The 21,573-nt window shown below is 54.0% G+C and overlaps 9 protein-coding genes across 9 annotated transcripts; 3 read left to right on the plus strand and 6 right to left on the minus strand.

The window, feature by feature from the left end:
- Positions 1–276: 276 nt before the first annotated feature.
- Positions 277–945, minus strand: DL89DRAFT_292844 (uncharacterized protein; the record flags this gene model as incomplete). The annotated part of the gene is made up of 1 exon (XM_040890345.1): positions 277–945. One exon carries the CDS (start codon positions 943–945, stop codon positions 277–279), a length of 669 nt encoding a protein of 222 aa, XP_040743819.1.
- A 1,846-nt stretch (positions 946–2,791) lies between these two features.
- On the minus strand, positions 2,792–4,256 carry DL89DRAFT_153526 (uncharacterized protein). The gene has a single exon (XM_040883578.1). It carries the CDS (start codon positions 4,034–4,036, stop codon positions 2,816–2,818), a length of 1,221 nt encoding a protein of 406 aa, XP_040743820.1. The 5' UTR covers positions 4,037–4,256; the 3' UTR covers positions 2,792–2,815.
- Positions 4,257–9,369: 5,113 nt separating this feature from the next.
- DL89DRAFT_257453 (uncharacterized protein) lies at positions 9,370–12,084 on the minus strand (the record flags this gene model as incomplete). Its single annotated transcript, XM_040885531.1, has 3 exons — positions 9,370–11,192; positions 11,440–11,739; positions 11,925–12,084. The coding sequence occupies 3 exons, from the start codon at positions 12,082–12,084 to the stop codon at positions 9,370–9,372; spliced, it is 2,283 nt and encodes a 760-aa protein (XP_040743821.1).
- Positions 12,085–12,551: 467 nt separating this feature from the next.
- On the minus strand, positions 12,552–13,985 carry DL89DRAFT_292847 (WD40 repeat-like protein; the record flags this gene model as incomplete). Its single annotated transcript, XM_040890346.1, has 1 exon — positions 12,552–13,985. One exon carries the CDS (start codon positions 13,983–13,985, stop codon positions 12,552–12,554), a length of 1,434 nt encoding a protein of 477 aa, XP_040743822.1.
- Positions 13,986–14,516: 531 nt separating this feature from the next.
- DL89DRAFT_223277 (mitochondrial carrier) lies at positions 14,517–15,915 on the plus strand (the record flags this gene model as incomplete). The annotated part of the gene is made up of 3 exons (XM_040884632.1): positions 14,517–14,668; positions 14,999–15,082; positions 15,225–15,915. 3 exons carry the CDS (start codon positions 14,517–14,519, stop codon positions 15,913–15,915), a joined length of 927 nt encoding a protein of 308 aa, XP_040743823.1.
- A 717-nt stretch (positions 15,916–16,632) lies between these two features.
- DL89DRAFT_267408 (uncharacterized protein) lies at positions 16,633–17,324 on the plus strand. Its single transcript, XM_040887486.1, has one exon. The coding sequence runs from the start codon at positions 16,868–16,870 to the stop codon at positions 17,054–17,056; it is 189 nt and encodes a 62-aa protein (XP_040743824.1). The 5' UTR covers positions 16,633–16,867; the 3' UTR covers positions 17,057–17,324.
- Positions 17,325–17,660: 336 nt separating this feature from the next.
- On the plus strand, positions 17,661–19,040 carry DL89DRAFT_316336 (NADH:flavin oxidoreductase/NADH oxidase; the record flags this gene model as incomplete). Its single annotated transcript, XM_040891063.1, has 2 exons — positions 17,661–17,902; positions 17,924–19,040. The coding sequence occupies exons 1-2, from the start codon at positions 17,802–17,804 to the stop codon at positions 19,038–19,040; spliced, it is 1,218 nt and encodes a 405-aa protein (XP_040743825.1). The 5' UTR covers positions 17,661–17,801.
- A 327-nt stretch (positions 19,041–19,367) lies between these two features.
- On the minus strand, positions 19,368–19,949 carry DL89DRAFT_292850 (uncharacterized protein; the record flags this gene model as incomplete). Its single annotated transcript, XM_040890347.1, has 1 exon — positions 19,368–19,949. The coding sequence occupies one exon, from the start codon at positions 19,947–19,949 to the stop codon at positions 19,368–19,370; it is 582 nt and encodes a 193-aa protein (XP_040743826.1).
- A 186-nt stretch (positions 19,950–20,135) lies between these two features.
- On the minus strand, positions 20,136–21,293 carry DL89DRAFT_274864 (P-loop containing nucleoside triphosphate hydrolase protein; the record flags this gene model as incomplete). Its single annotated transcript, XM_040889238.1, has 1 exon — positions 20,136–21,293. One exon carries the CDS (start codon positions 21,291–21,293, stop codon positions 20,136–20,138), a length of 1,158 nt encoding a protein of 385 aa, XP_040743827.1.
- Positions 21,294–21,573: the final 280 nt, after the last annotated feature.

Genomic DNA, 21,573 nt, shown 5'->3' on the forward strand with positions numbered 1-21,573 from the left:
GAGGGGCAGCCAGCCGAGGAATGGGTATTGAATAGTTTGCGTAAAAGCAACTCACCGTCTCAGTCGGAACTTCACTGACAGGCGAAAAACCCGTGCATAAGGATAAGGGAAAAAGGGGGAAGCCCCGCCCGCAGGGCGAACCTGTCGTGCTGCAATTTAAGCCTGCGGGCCACAGCCAGGCGCACAATCAGAGTTATGGCAAGCGCCGTTTCATTGGCTGGAGTTTTTCGAGAGCACAGAAAAAAAAATGAAACCTGGCCTGTGCCTCTTGCCCACCTACCCGCACGCCAGGTGGCGGCACAGAATATCCGGCGGCATGTGCCCAGCAGCCAGCAGGTGGACCAGGGCACCCTCAGCACGAAGGCGGCTTACAAGCACCATGCTTATGTGCTGGTAGTACTGCCTGCTGGCGCTCATGGCATCGGCTGTGTAGGCGCTGTGGTACGACAGGCGGTATGCCTCGTTCTCGATCGCCCAGCTGTTCTCGGCATTGCTTGGCGAGGCCACATGCACTGCCAGTGCCTCGGCCAGCATGCGGCCCACGATCTGGCGCAGCGCAATGTCGTCGGGTGCTGCCCACGGATCAATGCCACGGCGGATCAGCAGCGACGTGGAGATGTGCGGCGGTGACGGTGGCTGCTGCTGCTGCTTCTGCAGTTGCAGCTGCAATGAGTCATCGGTCCTGACGCTTGCGTTGAGGTAGGATGGGCTGCCGAGTGCTGATGACTGGCGGCGGTGGCGATCGAGTGCGTCAGAGTAGAGACAGGCTGGCGAGCAGTACACGGAGTTGTCGGTGTCCCTGTCACTGCTGCTGCCGCCGCTTCCAGAAATGTTGTCGATGGGCTTGCTGCATGCTTGACGGATACAGAGGATCTTGGTCGGATCACACATAACAGCAGCATCCAGTGCTGCGACGTGGTGGCCATTGGGATGTGTGGAAATCATGTTTGTGAGAATAAAGAAAAGACATTTGTTTCAGAGGCTGCCAGTCACAACAGTCGCAATTTAAGGTCGCAGCTGCCGCCTCAGTGTGCCGGCAAGCTTGTCGAGGCATATGACACCAGAACTAAATGATGATCAATCGCAGAGAAGATGGCAGAAAAGGTGGTGAGAAAATAAGCTCGAGGAAATAGGTGCCGAGCATAGCAGATGGTGGCAGTCAGGTCGGTGAGCACTGGCGATGTTCAGACAAGCCGGCATCTAGCGTAGAGACAGAAAGGCAGACAGACAGACAGACAGACAGACAGACAGCAAGGAGCCCAGTGGTGCAGTTTGGTGCATGGGTTGCATCACCATGAGAGCCAGGTCCTCGCACATCCAATGGCCCAGCCCAACCTTCTTGCCAACTCAGCCCCTGAGTCAACCTCCGGAAGAATGGCAACAGATGTGATAAATTATGCTGTAACCACAGCAGCCTTACAGCAAGGCAATTTATCCGGTGCTGTCTACATTGTCGTGGGGAAGCACAGAGCATGTGTGTATTTATCTGCCTGGCAGATTCTGGTGCTCGATAGACGTAGTATTTAGCTGCACAACACACTAGCAAGCTTCACAATACCTGTCAGGCAACTGAACCAGACAAAAACCAATAGGCAGTTGGAAGTATAGACAAATATCTTCCACAGAGCACTCTTGTTCCACAATGTAACTTGTAGATGTAGATACGGGATCGAGCGAATCAAAGAGAAGTCGGATTAGCTTCGGTTCAGATTTTCAGGCAGACAACTCATGAACAAATATTGACTACGGCTGGCACACAATGGAATACTAATGTGTAGAATACCAACAGCTTGCTATGTTGGCACGGCAACCCCAGCAACACGTGTTTATGCACTGGATGCAAATCCGGTCCATTTTTCATACTGCGACTATGTACTTGTCAGGGAGAAGTTTGGAGACGCAAATCCGCTGCTAGATATGTGAACATTGTCGACATGCCTGTGTATTGTCCATGGCTTTGGCTCATGATAAAGCTGCATGTCACTCAGCTGAAGATGGAGCTTGTGAGGTAACTGCCTTGTGACAAAAACTGGTAAAGGATTGCCAAGACGTCTGACATGCAGTAGCACTTTTTGCATTAGGAGTTGAAGGAAACGCGCGTCGTGGAAAGACTTGGCACATACCCATCTATTGTTCGTGGAAAGACAGCCTTTCTGTGCCTATTTGCTATCACGCATCTCTATGCCTAAAAGCCCATGCGGTATCGCCAATCCACTTTTGCCTTTTTGCCAAATGACTATATTTAAACTTGGTTCTCGGTTGCACCACAGCATATTGTTGAGCGCGGTGCTGTATGTAATAGCTTCGCGATTCGGCCACTTCCTCTCTCAGTCACAGTGGCATTGGACAGCCCAGAATGCAGCAAATGAAATCACGGCCAAGGGCTATTTTTAAAAGGGCGAGGGCTTGAACATGCGGACGCATCAGCCAGCGATTGCCCACTTTGCTTGGCTACGCTGTGGAAACGGCTGGCGCTTGGGGAAAGCGCATGGGGGAAGCCAATCGCCGACCTAAATGCCAGGCTATTTTTAGCACCGATGCGGGAGGCCGAGCCAACATGAGGTGAAATATGGTGAATCCTTCTGCTAGGGCTGGCATGGCGTGCATCTACTCAGAACGCCAGTGTGGGGAGCAGTGTGAATTGTTTTTTGAATGTTGGATTGCAGAGATAAAAAAGTACAGAAAATTGACAGCAAGTGCGAAGCAAGAACAAGCCGATTTTTGCAAGGCAAATCCCAAGAACCCCTCGAGATTGCCATGTGAATAGCACCGCGGGTAATGCCAGCCCGCCAGGGCTGCGAACCACAGTCCCTTCTTAGTGCATGTACGGGTGGGGCACCGACTGGTAGTAGCCATCGCTGTGGTTCACATGGCGCATTTGCCACGAATCGTAGCTGTGGGCAGGGTGGGGGGCAGAGCGGCTACCATGGGCAAAGTGCGAGGGGGGAGGCAGGGGAGCCGAGATCTTGCGCACGCGGGGATCCCGGGCCATGGACTGGTTGGCCATGCTGAGCAGCTCGGCGCATGAGGGCAGCGAGACGCGCTCGGCATTGTACGGGGCGGAGTGGACGGTGGCATTGTGCAGACGCGGGCTCTCGGTGGAGGCCCGGGCCTCGCGCGGCATCAGGAAGGCGGGCGCAGGCTGGGGTGGCGAGACTGGGGCAGAGAACGAGCCGCCGACGGTGCAGTCCGAGATGCGGCGCTGCTGCTCGCGCAAGTTTGTGGTGACAATCGGGTGAGGCGCAGGCACCGAGACGGGCGCAGCGCCAGAGCCCTGGGCAAGAACCGACGCCAGGACGGCGCGGGCTTCCGCCGAGGGCTCCATGGCAGAGGTCATGCAGAGGCGCTCGAAGTCGCGCTTCTCCTGGTTGTACGACTGGCGGTAGCGCATCTTGACGTGCTCGGGCTCGCTTCTCCACATGAGACCGCAGGCGCGTGAAACGTCCTTCTGGTTCATCTGGGCAAACTGCTTCGCCAGCTTCTTCTTCATCTCCGTGCGGTAACGGATGAAGGTGTTGGTTGGCTGGATCTTCTTGATAGCAGCCTTGTCCGTGTTGCCGCTGAGCTTCTGTACTTCAATAGCCTGCTCGGACAGGAACTTGGTCTTGGCCTCCTGCTGCTTTTGGCGGTAGTGGTCCTTGACCTCGGGGGTCTCGTTCTTCCAGTTCTCAGCGCACATCTTGCTGATGTCTGTCTGCTTGAGCTCGGGGTACTTCTGGATGAGCTCGCGCAGCTTGTCAGACCGGTAGAGAATGAATGAGTTGGGGGGACGGGAGGTAAGGATCTTGCGGCGCCGGTTGGCTGAGACCAGTGCGGCCGAAGATGCGTCGGGCGACGTCATCCGGTGGCCGTAGGGGTGGTGATGGGTGGGCATCGTCGACGACAGAACCGGCGAAGAGCCGGTGCTGCCGGCCATGGCAAGGTCGACCTCGCTGCCATAGAGGCTGGCAGGCGTAGAGCCGCGAGAGAAGGACGGAGAGCCGCGGGTGCTGGAGGCAGAGGTCCCGTCGATAAGCATGCTAGCGATACTGGCCATTATTAGAGTAGTGGTGTGGATGGTGTGGATGCAAAGAGTGCTATAAGAATGGAGATGTGGGTGATGAGTAATGGATGGTGTGGGGCTGATTGTTGCAAAGTGACAAACAGCAAAAATAGTAGTGTGTGATGCGAAATGCCAGAAAATGCAGGAAATATAATGTGTATGTGAGTGGGATAAGGAAGAAAAGAAATTTGGAAAGATGGGGAAGGGCGGCCTAAATATATACCCTTCTGCAGGCAAAGGGCGGCCCAGTCTAAGCGGGTTCTGAGAAATGTAAACAAAAAGGGGAGAAAATGCCGAAAGAATTTTTTCGGCGCTCTGCACGAGAAAGGCTGGAATCACAGCGGTGGGGGATTTGCGTGGGCTGGTGGGAGAGGAGGGCCAAGGTTCAAGACGGATGGACAGGCCTTGAGATAAAAAATACGGAAGCAGGCTGACATGGGGCAAGCAATAAAAATGGGCCCTTTGTGGGCTACAAAGACCACCCCTCCCCACCCATGTATTTTAGGCGCCTTTACAATTACAGTCTTGATGACTGGCCGACAGATAACTGAATCTGCCTGTCAACCCAGCCTTCTTTGGGCGCACCCGACATTTTGGGCTACGCGTGGGTCTGCGGTCGCCTGAGACCAGTGCAATCAGCAAGCCAAAAAGAAAACGGCTGCTGCTCCCGGGAGAAAGAAGCGAGATGCGTGGTAAGACCTTTCTAAATACGCAGCTCAGCGAGGAGCTGGGCCGCCAAAAGCGCGTGTTGGTGATGGGCGGCACAGCCGAAAGCAGGGTACAAAGCGAATGTAAAAATAATTCTAGCGATTGACCAAAGGGCCAAATGATCTGTGCCGTGTATATCTCCCAGCCAGGAAAGCAGCTACAGACATAAAAATGCAGACTGTCTAGTTACCTTGTAAGTAAATTGACAGGTGGTGCTGATTGAAGGTGCTGAGGCTTGAAGGGGTGTGGAGAAGAGGTGGTGGGTATGGAATGTGGAATGGAGAGCGAGAAGCTGCCCGAGAGTGGTCCCTGTGTTGAAATATAAAGGCGAGCCTGCTGAATCAATCTTCCGGAGGTGCGCGTCCAAGCACATGCAAAGGCGAGGGTTCCAGCATCCGGCACCCACCCCTGGGGGTAGCCATGGGGTGTTTGGGCACCCTGCAATCACCCATGACAAGTCTGACCCAGTTTGTGTGCCATTGTCATTGGAGCATTGTTTTCTTCTTTTTCGAAACAAAATACTGTCGATCACTTCACCAAAAAATTAAGACTGCTGTTGAACGGTGCGTCGGTGGAGCTGAATGTTGACAGAAAGGTCACAGAAACGGCTTGTATACTCGCTGTGATAAGATTGTTGACGCGTAGTGTCGCCCGAGCTGTTCCAAATATATTCGAATATCAATGCGATTTCCCGAGTCCTGTGACAAGGCTGAGCCGGGTGGCCAAAAGACCTGCCCTCACAATGCGTAAGACGCTCTTTCCAACAGCAGGATCAGTAATTGCTAGCCTAGGCTAGATTTGCTGTTGCTTGATTGCGGGAGTGCGTATGTTTGATGGGGACCGAAGGATGGCCGGTAAATGCAGTGTATTAATAGCCTCCAACCATACCACAGATTCCCATTTCTTCTACGTGCAGCACCCACCTTGTTGGCAGTGCTCATATCTGCCATGATGTCACTCTCTGACGAAGATAAATGGTGGGGATGCCTGGAAACACACCAGATAATAGGAGCTCTACGGCATGCTACCTCCACGTGGATTACACAACAGTGATCTGGAAGGGGCAGGCTTGTAAACATGTCGGCGAAGCACCAAGCCAATTCTCGTACACACGGAGTCTGGGATCTTGAATGTATCTTGATTGTTTACTTTGGGGGCGGTGCAGACTCACACCTGCCAGTTGGATCTATTCGTCACAGTGCGCTTTTGTGACCAGGTCAGGGACCTGCTACACAGTGATGGTTTGGCCGACTGCAACGTAGAGCAACCAGGTCAGGTATTGCAATTACAAGATGTGTGCAAATATAGAACAGCGCTCACCTGTGACGTGGATCAACTGGCTAAATTCGAGTCACTGGTGAGGAGGAATGCCCAGCAATGACCAAGGCTCATTCCCCACGGGTGATCTGCACAAGTGTGCCTGCAACTGCTTGTGCAGCATGCGTTCCCCACCATCGTCGGGTAAGGTTGATTTGTGAGGAAGGCCGCAAAAAGATGATCCATGTCGAAAAGCGTTAGGCGATCTCATCCAACGTATTGTCCACATCAGATCCAGGAGCTGTTGGCATGCTGCATTCTGCAGATTTATTGCGCTTCTCTCAGGACACTGCATCTTCGTACCAGCCTCAGAGCCATGGCATGAAGAAAGCCGGATCGCTGCCTGCTGGCACTAATGCCGTACGGCATATCTGGGCAAGCAAACCACCATCGGTGCCTGGGAAATTTCCATTCGCACTTTTTTTGGGTTGTTCTAGCACAAATCCTTTGGCCGACAGCATGACGGAGAGGGACGGAAAGGGACGGTGTGGGGCGGAAAGGGACGGCGTGGGGCGGATGTGTGACCAATTTGAGGTAGATTAGGGTGGGATGGCAAGACAAGGGTTACGCATGGAGCTAGGATCCCTTGTGCGTGCAGTCATTTCGTCACACACTGCCGTTACTGAACCTGGCACCGGCTGTGCAATGATCCACACCCGGCACACGACCTGCCCCACACTGTTGACCTAGTACTTTTCGCACTCCAACCTCGGTGCATCCTGTGCCATCCAAGCGACAGTGCCCCCAAGGGGACAATGATTGGAGCACTGATTTTAGTACTGATTTTAGCACTGATTTTAGCCCCCTCCCTCTTTCCCACTGCACTTGAGCATGTAGCAATAGTGGGGGAGGAAGGATAGAGGTATATGCGAGGGAGGGAGGGAGTGCTGCTCTACCGATTGACACAAAGTGGATGCATCATCCTATCGGCTGATGTTCTTGACGGCCAAATGTCCAGCCAGGATCGACGCTTACCGTGGCAGGCGTGGGCAGCCGGGTATGGCAGTCCCAGCGATAGTGTTTGTTCTTCAAACCAAGTCTTTCTGCAACACCGAGTGTAATCCCGAGGTATTCAAATCGGGGCATGCCCGTTACTCATTCGCCTGCTGCTTCCTGTTGCTAACAAACAAAACGCGGGGTGGCTACACAGCGCCAGCACGGATATTTTCTGTGCGAGTGAATGGCGATTTGCATTAGAAAAACATGCTTCCGTCCGGAAGAGCCAGCGTGTCCGACAGAATGGGGCACGCTGTCTTTGTCCATGACCAAGGTCTTTTCTGCTTAACTCTCGGGAAAGGTGGCAAGGAGGGGCGGCCAGCACAGCCGCGAATTGCGGATAGGTCCACCCATGTACAGTCAATCACTCTCCAATATAAGTTGCATGCTGCGGGTTGTTTTACACGGCGCCGCGTCATGATGGTGTCTTGTCTGAATTAGACGCGTTGCTTTCGGTATACTAGGCTCTCACACACTTGACTCCCGTTGCCCCAAAACAGCAACGGATGATTGCTATGGCAAGCATATTGGGATCTTCCGCCTGCTTTTGCTCTGCATCAGAAGGGAAAAGGGGGCGGAGAGGGTCATTCGGCAAGGCCAGGGCAGGAATGTGGGCAAGGTATGCGTCGTGTACCCAGCAGGATCTGCCAAAGGGGAGTTGTTGACTTTTTCGGATCCACACACCAAGATCGCAGGCTGGCATCGCATGCGCTCCTTGCGGTATCACGTCCGCCATCCGCACCGCGCCTTTCAGCAAAAAGTCGGCGATCGCAGGGCCCCGCGACACACTTACTCAAACGGACTTGCCGCCTATGGAGTCAAACACTGGTGGCGGCCAATCGGCCAGAGGAGAGTATCGGCTTGAAACTCAGCACGTATCGGCCGCCGATGCTGTCAGATAAACCACTGTGGTGTCCGGCTTGGCTCTTGGCTCGATGGAAGCTGCTTTGCGGTCGAAGCATAGGCAGGCCGGTGGAGACTGGTGTTTGGGACAGCGCTCCCGCAGTACAGATCTGCTGGCTGCACCACTTCCGGTCCTGGAAGCCCGTGCTCAATGTTCGCACTTGAGCGCTATTCTTTATTGTGCAAATTGGAGTCCCTATTTCGAAAACACGTTTGCCCAGGATCCATTGTTTGCATTTTACAAGAGCCAGGAACTGAGCAAAAAAAGAATAGAACCGCCAATCACAAATTTTAGAGGGCGGTGAATTTTTTTGCAAGGGATGAGAGAGGCAGATGCGGTGGGATCTGTTCCACATTGCCTCCCTGTGGTTTCCCACTCTCACAATAGTGGCTGTTCGCAGTGCGCGAAATTCCTGCACCTATCGATCTGAGGACCGCAAAGCTAGCAAGACAAGCGTCTCTTGGACGCTCTGGGCTATGTATAGTATGGTGGGGGACCAGACTGCCGAGGCATTAGCCCGATACATTGTCTCTAAACAATGTCTTGCGCCAAGACGTTCAAACATGTATGCTTTCACATGCCAAGTCGCCGCTAAAGAAACTCCCGGCACAATGGTCACGGCGACGGGTATTCCAGCAGATGTTTCTCCATGCCATTTGGTGCAGCACCGAACACACCATTGTTTATCCTTCTGCTGCCCGTTTGCTCGGCATCGACAAGCCGTTTTGGGGGAGACCATGAAGGCAAGCTGTGTCATCTTGGGAGCACAAGGCATATATTTGCGCTCGGAGTGACAAATTCTTATCGGGTTGGGCACGTATGGATCCGGGGATTTGCCAAACAAACATGCTGTGCAATGGCCGAGTTTTCATGTAGCAACTTGCTCCATCAGATGAACAGGTACGCGCCTGAGACTTGAGCCATCCTCGCTGTCGTATTTCGACACAAGAAGCGTATATGTATAAGGCCAATTAGACGTATTATCATAAAGTTCCTGAAAACTGTACTTTTATTTTCCAGCGATTGACCAGTTTTGTCGAATTCATGATGTCCTGCAAGCTCCAGTACATACAGCAGTCTCGTGTATATGTTTCACGAATAAGCGGCATTCAGAGAACCCAACTCCGTATTCTCCAATTATGTATTCACGACTCCGTCTGTCCCTGTTTCTGCCATTGTACAAAGACAAGAGACATGGAACGCTCGCATACACCCTTCATATGCAGCAGACATACACGTGAGCCTCCTATCTGACTCGGAAACTGCTGAAGCTTGATAGCTTAAAACGCTACAAAGCTGCAATTGCACAAAGCAAGACAATACAGAGCACGAATGGAGAACAAAGTAGCGATTGGCTTAAATGGTGGGAAAAATATGGCGCATATGGCATCTGGGGGTCCTCTCACTTCGCTGAGGCAAAGCTCAGGAACGAGCCCTCGCGGGACAGCGTGCCGCGGATCAGCTCGGGCGCCTTCATAGCCGGCATCGCCATGGTGCGATTCGACCGGTCCTCGTTCAGCCACGGCGGACTGATAATGCGGACCAGATTTGGCAATGCCTCAATCTTCACCGGTCCCAACTCGACAACCTCGCCATCAAGATCCACAATTCCGTGCTCGCCAACAAGCCGGCACCCACCGCTCATTTTTTCCACAGCACTGCCATCAACCTCGGGGGATGCGGGGCTTTCCAGCTCGCGCTGCTCCGACTGTGCATGCCGGACCACATCCGCTGTGTCATCGTCAAAGTCCGGCAGTGGCGTGCGGTCCTCGACTGCCATCTGTGCAATTGCCGTGCTCGAGCGCATGGAAAAGGCAGCAGGTGATGGAACGGCCAGCTTCCGGCTGCTGTCCTCCTGGTCATGCTGCTTCAAGCCCTGGGCCATCAGCGAGCTATTGCGGCCGCTGGCGGTGTGGTACGCAGCGTAGTTCTGGCTGCGGACACGGGCCGGGACGGTGACCTGCGAGCCGCCGGACTTTTTGCTGCGGTAGCTGAACGATGAGCGGATCGAGTCGAACCGGGGGGACAGGGACTTGGACCGGATGCTGCCGGTGGCTGTGTCTGGGTGCTGCACGGCATGGTGGGTCTCAGGGCTCTTGCTGGTGGTGCGCAGGCCGTTGGGCTCCAGTATGAAGGCACGCACCTTTACGTGCTCAATTCCCTCGCCCTTGTTCAGATAGTCTTCCTTGGCCGAGTTTGCCATGTACGGAATCAGTTGCCACTTGCTAGCAGCACCCGAATACACCAGGTCAATCATACCGTCGGCGATGCGCGCGTGTTTGGACGCCAGGAAGTTGGGCGCTAGCCATGGCACATTCGTGGCAATCACCTGTACAAACGGCCCCTCAACGGTCTTCCAGCGCGGCGGCAGTGTGCCGTCTTGGACCGGCAGCTGGATTCCGCCTGTCAGCGTCGGGCGCAGTGTCACTGCAGGCTGTACCTGTGGTGACAGCGGCTTCGGGAGTTGCTTTGGCGAATTGCGAATCAGCGGGGACGAAAAGCTGGGTGGCGGCAGCCCCCACGCATCATCTGTTCCGTGGTTGTTACGCTCAGCCAAAATATTGGCCATCGATGATGCCGCACTGGTGCCCGCAGTGTAGTTTCCGCTCGATGCAGCCATTGCGGGGCCCTCGTCGTTTTCGTATGCAGGCAGGTAGTGTAGGCGGCCGCCGTAGTACCGCAGGTTCATCAGCCGGATGGTGCCGTACAGGTCGAGTCGCGCAGCACCTGCCCACCGCATGCGCTCCGACTCAATATCAATGTCGGCTGTCAGCCCCCACGTCATTGACAAAAAGCAGTATTCGGTGCGACCGCTGCCCAGCGTCGCACTCATGATGTCCAATGGTCGCACCTCCGCCTTGACTACGGCCACTGCAGCCTGCTCGGGCCAGATGCAGTCGAGGGACTTGGCCAGTCCATTTCCAGTGCCTGCAGGAATCACGGCCAGCGGCAGCGACTGGTACTTTGGCCAGTCAGCGCGCTGCAGGAACCCGTTGAGGATCTCGTGCAAGAGACCGTCGCCACTGACCGATACAATGGAGCTATAGGACGACAAATCCTCGTTCTTTAGGAGATCCGTCGCATAGTTTGCTGACTCTGTCAGCTTCAGCGTGTAGGGCGTACCGCCGATTTCAAAGATAGGCTTGACAATGGTCTCAAAGATTTTGATCGCCTTCCGCTTGCCCGACACGGGGTTCAGCAGTACCAGAACGTTGACGTTGCGATCTAGAACGATAATGCGGGCCATCAGTGACTGCTTTTTTGTGGGAAGAAAAACTCTCCGGCATGCTGGCTTTGGTCAATCGCATGAGGTCGGCAGACAGTTTGCTGAGAATAGCTCGCCAAAACAACAGCAGCAGCAACGGTGCCCTGCATGGCGCCCACAATGGCCAAGCTCGTACTGCCGCCGTTGGTCAAGCACTGCTCGCCCCCACCCAGCAGAGGCAGTAAGAGAAGTGACTAGTTTACTTACCGTTGATGTTGGGATGGATTGCGCAGCGCAGTAGGCTGACCCAGGTGGCGCTTTCCTCCTCGCTCTCGACCATGAATGTCCACGTATCGCACAGCGGCCGCTTGCCCTTCTCGCGGGCCATGATTGTGTACACAGTGAAATGCGTCGACGACTCAATCTTCAGGTTCGTCTCCGATGCTGATTCGAACGACTTGAACTTGAACTTGTTGGTCGGCGACAGCGTGGCACCAAACATCACGTCCGTTGAAATCGTCAGCATGTTTGATGACCGGTCTACGGGTACAGGCCGAGATGTTAGAACTGTGGTTCAGCAGAGCATAATTGGGCTGTGCTTATCGTAGACAATCCCCGGTTTGTTTGTGTTTCCGCAACCTGTATGCGTGGTGCATTGTAGAGCGCGGTAGATCGGTATTGCTTTGCCGTCACATGAAACCGATGCACTAGAGCGTAGGTTCTATTGCCCAGAAATGATTAGGTACACTTACTTGACGTCTCCTTCCACACTGCCCGGTCGCGGTACAGCGACAGTATGCCGCTGAGCAGCCCCTGCGACGAGTACAGGCTCGCCTGGCCTTTCATGAGCAGCACACTGTCATCAAAACCCGTTCCGTCAATGGCATCGATCATATCTGGCGCACCGGGCATTATTAGTATAAAGTGGGAACAGGGGACTAGGTATTTTCTACAAGAAAAATAGGGATATTAAGGAACTAGGAAAAATATTAAGATATCGAGCGAGCGAGCGAGCAAGAGAGGAAAAGACGGAGACGGAGACAAAACGAGCAAGAAGCCAGACGCAAATGCTCGCCTCTCCCCAAATTGCTTGGCTTGGGCTGGGGAAGCAATTAATTAGCCCACCTCGTAGATCCGCTCCTCGGCCGAGCAGGCCTAGACGCCGCTATTCTGGCAGCGAACAAGTTTTGAAAATATAAACAATTTCGATGGCAGTAGCCTGCGTTTGGTCGTTGAGAGGGAACAGGGGTTGGGGAAGACAAGGCGGAGAGAGATGGCTAAGGAACTGGGCCTGTTCGTTGGTCCACGCAGCCATGCGGGTTTTGTGCCAGACCGAGGTGTGTAACCGCAGGGGTGCCGCTTGCCAAGGAACAGCGGTGTCACGCTGGCCGGTGCGAAAAAACGAACACGTTGTCGCCCTGGGCCGCAAATGTGGTCGGCACAGACCACTGGGAAAACCCTACATGGATTGCTGTGCAGGGACCGCCAGCAGCAGGCAGTGAAAACGAACACAGCGGCTCGGCGCCTGGCAGCCGCCATAGCTGGACTATGTTGTCCACACTGGCGGCCGCAATGACATCGTTGTGTGCCCATAGGCCCAGCCCCACCGCTGCACGCGTTTGGCACGATATGGTACCCACATTCTGCACAGTGGGCCGCTGGTGCACGGCCAGCACCGACTGGCGCTGCTGGCTGTACATCATGCTCTCGTCCCATGCCTTTGGCATCCGGATATCCCAGAGCCGGACCGCGTTGTCGGTGCCAGCAGTTACCAGCAGATCCTGACAGAAGCTGACTGCATAGACGCACGATGCGTGCCGAACGTCGTCTGAGGAGAGCAGTCCACGCGTGCGGCTCTGCTTCTTGGCGTTAAGCCGTAGGTCGAAAAGCCGGATCCGCCCATCGCGCCCGCCGCACGCAAACAGAGACTTGTTATCAAGAAAACATGTGCTTAGGATATCCGAGCCTGTGGTGGCATCGAAGATATCGTGAATCCGCGTGCTGGAGACCGTGCTGACGACTGCCTTTTCGGTGAGACCAACGGCTACACGATTAGAGGCTGCGTCGGTGAGCCTGCTTGCACAAAACACAGAGGCATCGGGGTACGTGTGCGAGAGGGGAAGGTGCTCGGCAGCGTCTGCAGTGTTGGTGTTGTAGACGGTGAGCCCGCCAGCCGAGTTCGAGTTTCCCATGGCTGCGAGCAGCAACGCGCTGGGCCGCAGCTCCTGGATACTGGTGACTGGACCATTGAGCACCATGTCTCTAAAGGCGCTGTCCACCTCGCCTTCTGCTGTCAGCCCCATGGGTGTCACTGCACCGTTGCGCCTGCCCACATACAGTATCGTACTGCCATTCGGCACCGTTGACGCAAACAGAGCGGTGATCGGAGACCGCTGGTTGTGGTGTCTGACCTGCCGGGTTGCCTGCATGCCTGCGAACCGCAGCCAGCAGTTGGCAGCTGTTGCTGGCACCGCTAACGCTGCTCGGTGCCGTAGTATAGCGGGTCGTGACCACTGCGACATACTGCTATGCCGCTTCTTTTCTTGCTGTTGCTTTCGGGCGATACGCTCCACCCGCTGTTTTTCACGCTGCTCAGCACGTTGCTCAACTGCATTTGCTGCTCTGCTAGTGATAGGAAAGTACCGCTTCTTCTCTGCGTCGTACACAAACCCCGGAATCGCCCGTGGCGGTGCTGGTGTTGCTGCGGCTGATAGCGGTGGTGGTGGTGATGATGATGATGACGAAGCCACGGGCCCGCCTGTCTGGTTGCCTGTTTGCTGTCGGCGCCGTCTTTTCCGTGATGCGTTGGGCATGGGCTTCCTCGTGATGTGTGCAAATGGTGATATGCGTAAGATGCACCTCGCTTCAGGCAGCGTGCGCTGATTTGTTTGCCCATCAGAGCTGGCGGGTACACGAGTGCTTGTGGGTAATTTGCTGACAGGCAGCACTGCATTGCCGCTGTAGATGCAGCGGGTCTGTATGCGCCATGGGCTGTGGGCGGGGATGTGGTTGTTTTCTCTCCGTGAGCTACAGGCGTTGTTGCAACTTGATGGACCCACCTGTCTGATCTCGCCAGATGTGTGGAGTTTTTTATCTTCAAAATTTTTTTCCCGCGCTGCAGACAAAAGCATGGTGCTGATGAAAGATTCGATGCTGTGTTCTCTCTCCTCTCCACTCTGCCAGACACCCCACCCACAAAACTATATTTTCCCTGCTTGCTCCACCGACCGACCAATTTGCCCCTCCTCATTCCAGCCTTTCCTATACAAATTTATACCAACCTCTATAAAAGAGACGCGCTCTATCTTCACCCACGCACACATACCACCAGAGAAGCAAAGACGATGGACGACGGCAAGAAGAGCGGATCGTTTGTGCACCTGGGCGCGGGAGCGCTCTCGGGCGTCACATCATGCGTCCTACTCCAGCCGTTTGACCTGCTAAAGACACGAATGCAGCAGAGCTACACACAGCAGGCCATGGTTCTCCGACAAAGGTAAGGGCTGGAAATGAATCAAATTTTGCGCAGTAGCCCTATTCTTTCTCGAGAGCCTTGCAAATGCACCAGAGTGATGGCGGTGGCGACATAGAGCAAGCGTAACGGCATGCATATCATTTCGCCTTCTGAGATATATTACCGACCATTGGCAGATGGGCAAGTTGGCGGGGGTGGTTGTTGTTCGTAGCCTACTGCGTGTTGCCGTGAACTATAAGCGATATGCAGGAATTTGTTTGACGCATGGCTCATGCAGCGTAACTCCTCATCACCATCATGGGCACAGGTATTGCTGACCACGTGTGCTGATATGTACTGTCTTGGGTGTAGCTCGATTTTGAAATCAGCGCAGGCTGTTGTAGCGCAAGACGGCGTGCGCGGGCTGTGGCGCGGCACCATCCCGACACTCATTAGGTAAGCATAGTTCTTGGATCCCTGGATTTTCTGATGCTAAGCATCGAGTCTGGATAACACCTGCAGTAACCACCCCACATTTTGTCACCCCCAGACAAACCCCCGCCCACTGATCCATGGCCTAATCCGCAAATATCCTTAGAAACGCACCTGGAACCTCGCTCTACTTTTACTTTCTGAATCACACACGGAATGCATGCATGGCGCTCGAACGACGCGTGCACCACGATCCGACACGCACCAAGCTCAGTCCTTCGAGCAACATGCTGGTCGGCGCCTCATCGCGGGCCTTTGCTGGATTCCTGCTGATGCCCGGGACGGTGCTCAAGGTGCGGTATGAGAGCAATCTGTACAAGTACCACGGCATACTGGACGCTTTGCGTGATATGTGGCGCACGCAGGGTTTGCGCGGGTTTTTTGTGGGAGCAGTGCCAACGGCCATCCGAGATGCACCGTACGCCGGACTCTACATGCTTTTGTACGAGGCTACAAAGCAGCGCGAGCGCGCATGGGCGGCCAAGCAGAATATCAAGTTGGCCGAGACCACGGTCACCATGGGTGCGGGTGTCATTAGTGGACTGACAGCATCGTACATAACCCAGCCGTTTGATCTGGTGAAGACCCGGATGCAGGTGCGTCCGAGCGAGTACACGAGCGTGATGCAGGCGTTTGTGAAGATTGCACGAGAGGAGTCGTTTTTGGGATTCTTCAGGGGCATCTCGCTGCGTGTTCTGAGGAAGGGCATCCAGGCGTCGCTGGTATTTACGTTGTATGAGTGGGTGCTGAGAAATAACGCAAAGAGTACAGCCAGTAAGACTGAAATGAAGGCGTAGCCAGAGCGTGCGCTTTTCGTGATGTGTAATTTTCTACCTGTCTTCTCCAGTTATCACTTATAGATATCACTTTTCACACTGAGAAGTTCTTAGACGTCACAGAAGCCATACTGAAACGACCAGCTGCACTCAGCTATTTTTCTTGGGTATCCAGAAACGGCTCGCTGCTGATGTTCTCAAGTTGAAGACAACTGTGATTATTAATACCTGCTTTGCCCAGCCAGCATCTGAATCACAGACATTTGGAAAGCTGTACCGATGCTCTTTTGCACCTTGCGTTTTCCTCTTTCTACAAGAAACACAAGTTTCTTGTAATCGTCGTCGCTGGTCAAAAATACGCTTCTTTCATCTTATTTCTTTCTCGTTTGCGGTGCTTGCGTGAGTGGGTTTAATGAGCAGTGCTTGGCTTTGGCTGACCGCTATTGACTCTCTACAACACAAGTCGAAGGGGTTGGGGGAGCTCTACTACAATAACTAGCTAGGAGATACTGGGTAATGTGCCGACACACTACCTTCTATAAAAAGACAGAGGGTATCCTCCACATTTCATTTTCCATACCAACACAATTCAATTCATTCTGCATTCACACCCTTATGTGCACTTGAAACAACAGGTATTGTCATAGTGGTGTCCCAAAATAAAATAAAAAATAGTCACAGATATAAAGTCACCTCACCAGCCATCGATTGGATTGGTTCTCTTAGTTCTTTGCACTTCTTGTACATCATCAACAATTTAGATGATATATAGAAAGATTTTATTCCGCACAGCACAGCAACAACGATGACATTAGCCATCGTTGGGCACTTATGCACGGCCATGGAAGAGCCCAGCATACATATGGCCCATATATAGAACATTGGGTGGGGCAGCAATCCCCAAGCACCAGTAATCATTAGAGCATCGGCTTATCGGCCAACTCAGAGGCTCGATTCAGAGCTTCAAGCCCAGATGTCGCAGACACACGACAATACAGAACCTGCAATGACAAATATCTACCCCAACAACCAGGACTGTGGGCAAAGGTGTAGATTGGGAATTACAATTTTATTCCGTTTTTCGTGCGGAATTCTGGCGCCAACATATCCGCTTAATCTCTGGCCAAGAGCTGTGGATTTTATGAAGGAAACGGTATCCTAGCTGGCTGGATTCCTCAACATCGCCGCAAACATTGCGGATTTGCTAGACATATGAGCACCTCAAGGTAAATAGTCTTGAGCGAGGAGCATAGCAACTTTGCCAGTCTTGAGAGCTGAGAGTAGATGGGTGCATCCTCCACATAACCAGGCAATAAACAGAGAATGGTTCTATCACAAACCTTTGTCTCTCAATATCAACTATGGTCCATTCGACCAGCGTCATCTCCACAATGGGGTGTGGTTTAGTAATAAACATGACGTGATCACCACTTCCCAACATTGAGCAATTGTCCTGACGTGGCGATCACAGCTGACAAATTAGCTCTGTGAATTTCATCAATTGCTTCTATGTAATGGAGTATCTACATGCGATTAACAGAAGGTGCCAACCTGCGTTCTCTTGTTGATGTGAATTTACCCCATTGCTGAGAGTCGCGGAAATGAGTGGTGTAGCATACTGGCTACTTTTGCTACCGTTGTAGTCGTGATTCCCATTTTTTGTTGCACTGCAGTTCCGTGGCTCACCAGATTGTGTCCTAGCCGAGTGACCACAGTACATCGTGCTTTTGTCACTCTGTACATATCACCTTAGGCAGTGGGATTACTAATGATACCCAACGTTATTACCTATAAAAGCATCATCTACTCCGACCTACCACCATCGCAACGTCATTATCAACACTGCAACGTACATTCTCTGTATTTTCTATAATCTGAACTACTCTATCACGCAGCTCTTTCAAACAATGCCTGCCCCGACTGCCACCACTGCCACCACATACATGCTCACCCAGGATCCGTCGCCTGGAACTCCTATTGAGCCTACTTCTTCGGAGATCAAGCAGGGGTTTGCTACTTCAGAAACGAGCCCAAACCCGCTGCCAAAGCTCTTCCAGCCATTGAAAATCCGCAGCACCACGTTCAAGAACCGCCTGTGGGTCAGCCCCATGTGCATGTATTCTGCAGAGGATGGGTTCATCAACGACTTCCATCTGGCGCGCTACGGCCAGTTTGCCATGCACGGCGCGGGTGCCGTTCTCATTGAGGCTACAGGAGTTCTGCCCGAGGGCCGCCTCACTCCCAAATGCCTCGGTGTCTGGAAGGACGAGCATATCACCGGCCTCAGGCGTATTGTCGACTACGAGCACTACTTTGGTGCTGCAGTAAGAATCCAGCTAGCGCACGCTGGCCGCAAGGCCAGCACCATTCCACTCAGCCAGTATGGCAAGCGTCCGAGTTTCCGCGCCTCAGTCGACGAGGGTGGCTGGCCCGAGGACGTCTACGGTCCATCTGCACTTGCCTACGATGATAACCATTGGGAGCCGAAAGAGATGACGCTTGGGCAGATCGAAACTGTCCAGCAGGCGTTCGCTGATGCTGCTGTGCGCGCTGACAAGGCCGGATTCGATTTTATCGAGATTCACAGTGCTCACGGCTGCCTGATCAGCTCCTTTAACTCGCCGCTGTCCAACCACCGCACCGACAAGTACGGTGGCTCGTTCGAGAACCGCACCCGGTTTGCAGTTGAGACTGTCCAGCGCGTGCGCAATGTGTGGCTTGCTGAGAAGCCCCTGTTTATACGGTTCTCCACCACTGAGTGGGTTGAGGGTGGCTGGACTACACAGGACAGCATTAAGCTAGCTGAGATCCTGTACCAGGAGGGCGTTGACCTTGTTGACTGCTCGTCAGCTGGCAATGATACGCGCCAAAAGATTCCTGTCGGTCGTGGATACCAGGTGCCTCTTGCGACTGAGGTCAAGAATGGTGCTCCTGGCGTTCTTGTCGGTGCTGTAGGTATCATCACTGACGGGGAGCAGGCCAACGACATCCTGGAGCAGGACAAGGCTGATGCTATTTTTGCAGGCCACGAATTCCTCCGTGACCCGACATTTGCGCTGAAGGCTGCCCAGAGGCTGGGTGTGTTTGTCAAGTGGAACGATCAGTACGAGCGTGGACGCCCTAAAACTCGCCACTCATTTATTTAAACTCAGCATATCATTGAATATAATAAATAACATCAGTTCAGCCATATATTGGGGTACTAGGCTTACATATACTTGTTGTATTTCTGAGAAACGGCACAGAAAAATAGCCATATCAGCCTTTTTGGATTGCAACTGCGCGGTGTTCTCAATACGCCCCATTCGATAGGTAGTCTGCCATGCAGCAGGCTAGAATTCCAGCCAGCAGCCGCATACTTTGCACAGGCATTATTTTGTATAAACGATCTCAAGGGACAACATTTATTGAGGCAGTATGGAAGTGCAGAGTGTCTGCCAAACAGCATGTGGTAAAAAGCTAGTACCCACATCCTACATCTGTGGCTGGTCCGCAAAGGTGTACGCACTAGCACCAGGCTGACCACCCAGAATCACAGGCAGCAGTCTCGGAACGCGTGCAAGTAGCCTGAGTACCATGCGCATGGCCCTGAGCATCACGCTGGCCGCATTGCGCGGCACCGGCATCAGCTGGATGCCGTATTGGCAGCTATCGCTGGCCGGAATAGCCGACGACCCAGCCTGCACAATCGAGTCGACGCTGCACACCGGCACATAGTACGCGTTGCCGTTCTGCACCACATTGTACGACAGGTGGGTGAACCTGCCCGTAGCCGGATCAAACACATGGGTGACAACCGTCGGCGTGTCAGTGTTCTCGCCCGAAATGTGCGAAAAGTCAAAGAACGAAGCCAGGCGGGCCACAGCAGACTGCATGGGCTCAGTTGCCTCGACGTTGGGAACCGGAATGTTGGGCTGGATGCCTGGCATTTCGAACTGCGGGGCAATGTTGGCGGCAGGCGGGGTTGGCAGGACATCCTGCATGCGCTGCACGGGACCCTGCTGCTGCTGGGCAAGAGCGGCCGAGGCAAGGAAGGCAATGGCAGCGAGTTTCATGATGCAGATGAGAATTGACAGAGTAGCAGAGAGAAGTGTATTGAGAGAAAGGCAGGACTAGTGCTTGCTGATGCTGAAGCTCTCCATGGCTGTCTGGATTGCACTCCTTTTATACTCTATTCAATATCCAGTCCGCCCCGCCCAGCGACAGAGTCCTCACCCAGATCGTACAGATCCATCAGCAGGTCAGGCACCAACAATCCTTTGGAACAAGGGGTCGGGACGCAGAGCCACAGTAATATCGTCTTCTGCCACACCCAAGCGCACCATCTGGTGCACATCAAGCATGCTGGACTCTGCCAGGATACATCTGGTGGCACCCAGCTGCGCACACACAGTCGCGACCTGGTCCACAGACAAAATGGCCATGTTATGCAACTTGCACAGCTGGCGGTGCGTATAGGCAACATCGCCCAACGACACCTCGGGGACTCCGGCCTTGCGGATAGCAGCGCGCAACGCAACCAAAAACATCTTCTGCTGAGTGGCAGCATTCTGGATAAAGGCGACATGACCGGACGCATACATCTCCTTGACCGCACGGTTGATGACCATCATGGTGACAAGCTTCTCCGTGCCCCTTGATGTCCGCCACTCGGCCTCGACCATCTCCACGGCCCTCCGACAGACATCCAGCGCTCGCCTTGCATCACCCGACACGGCGCTAATCTTTCTAGCACACAGCTCCACAGCATCCGGATCGAACGCCTGGCACCCCTGAAGCCTCGACTCGACGATGGTAAACAGCTGGGTGTGCGAGTACGGCTGGAAATTGATGCGCGTTAGCCCCAGGCGGCTCGACACCTTGTGGTGGAGCATGCGTTCCGGCAGATCCATGGTGTTGGCAATGGCGATGACGATCAGCTTGGCGTGGGCGCGGTGCGGCCAGTCGAAGAAATTGTACATGACCGACTGCGACTTTGTCACAAGCAGATCCAGCTCGTCCATCAGCACCACGTAGGCATGGCGGCGCGGACTGGGCGTGCTGAAATGCGACTCGAGCAGCTGTGCAGCGTGCTTTGGCGTCACCTTGCTCCCCGTTATAGCCTGCCACAGCTGCGTGTATGCTTGCTGCGGCTCGGTCATCTTCATGCCATTCAGCTCGACGAACTGGAACTGCGGGAGATCGCCTTCCTCGGCACTCTCCTGCAGGGTGCGGATAGCCTCGCGCACCGTCGCAGTCTTGCCGGTGCCCGGCACTCCCGATATGTACATGCACATGCTGGTGCGCTCCTCGATCGCCGTATACAAGTGGCCGTAGATTTCGGCAAACTCATCTTCGCGGCAAGGCAGGGTATCAGGCACAGCAGAGACATGCAGGCGCTGGCGAGCAATCTCGTACATGCTCGCGCCATCCCGGTCAGCTAGTCGGGTATGTGTTGGCCGTGCTGCGCGCTTGGCCAGGGTGGCAGCTACAGCACCTGTCGGCTGGATATCCTGCAGACGCAGCTTGCGCTTAGATGTCCTGGATGCTGCCGCAGGTGCTTGCGGCTTGTGCCTACGCCTCGTTGGTTTCGCAACCTCTTCCTCCTCTTCCTCCTCTTCTTCCTCATCGCTTGCTTCATCAAATTCCTCATCCATATCGTCGTCACTCACATCATTGATCGAGGCAGCCCGTTTCCGC

Source organism: Linderina pennispora (assembly GCF_002104995.1).
Source record: "Linderina pennispora strain ATCC 12442 chromosome Unknown DL89scaffold_6, whole genome shotgun sequence".
Taxonomy (NCBI): domain Eukaryota; kingdom Fungi; phylum Kickxellomycota; class Kickxellomycetes; order Kickxellales; family Kickxellaceae; genus Linderina; species Linderina pennispora.

Bases quoted from the DNA above. Each gene is read 5' to 3' on its own strand.
- DL89DRAFT_153526 (XM_040883578.1), bottom strand. From the start codon at position 4,036: ATGGCCAGTATCGCTAGCATGCTTATCGACGGGACCTCTGCCTCCAGC.
- DL89DRAFT_267408 (XM_040887486.1), top strand. From the start codon at position 16,868: ATGTCGCAGACACACGACAATACAGAACCTGCAATGACAAATATCTAC.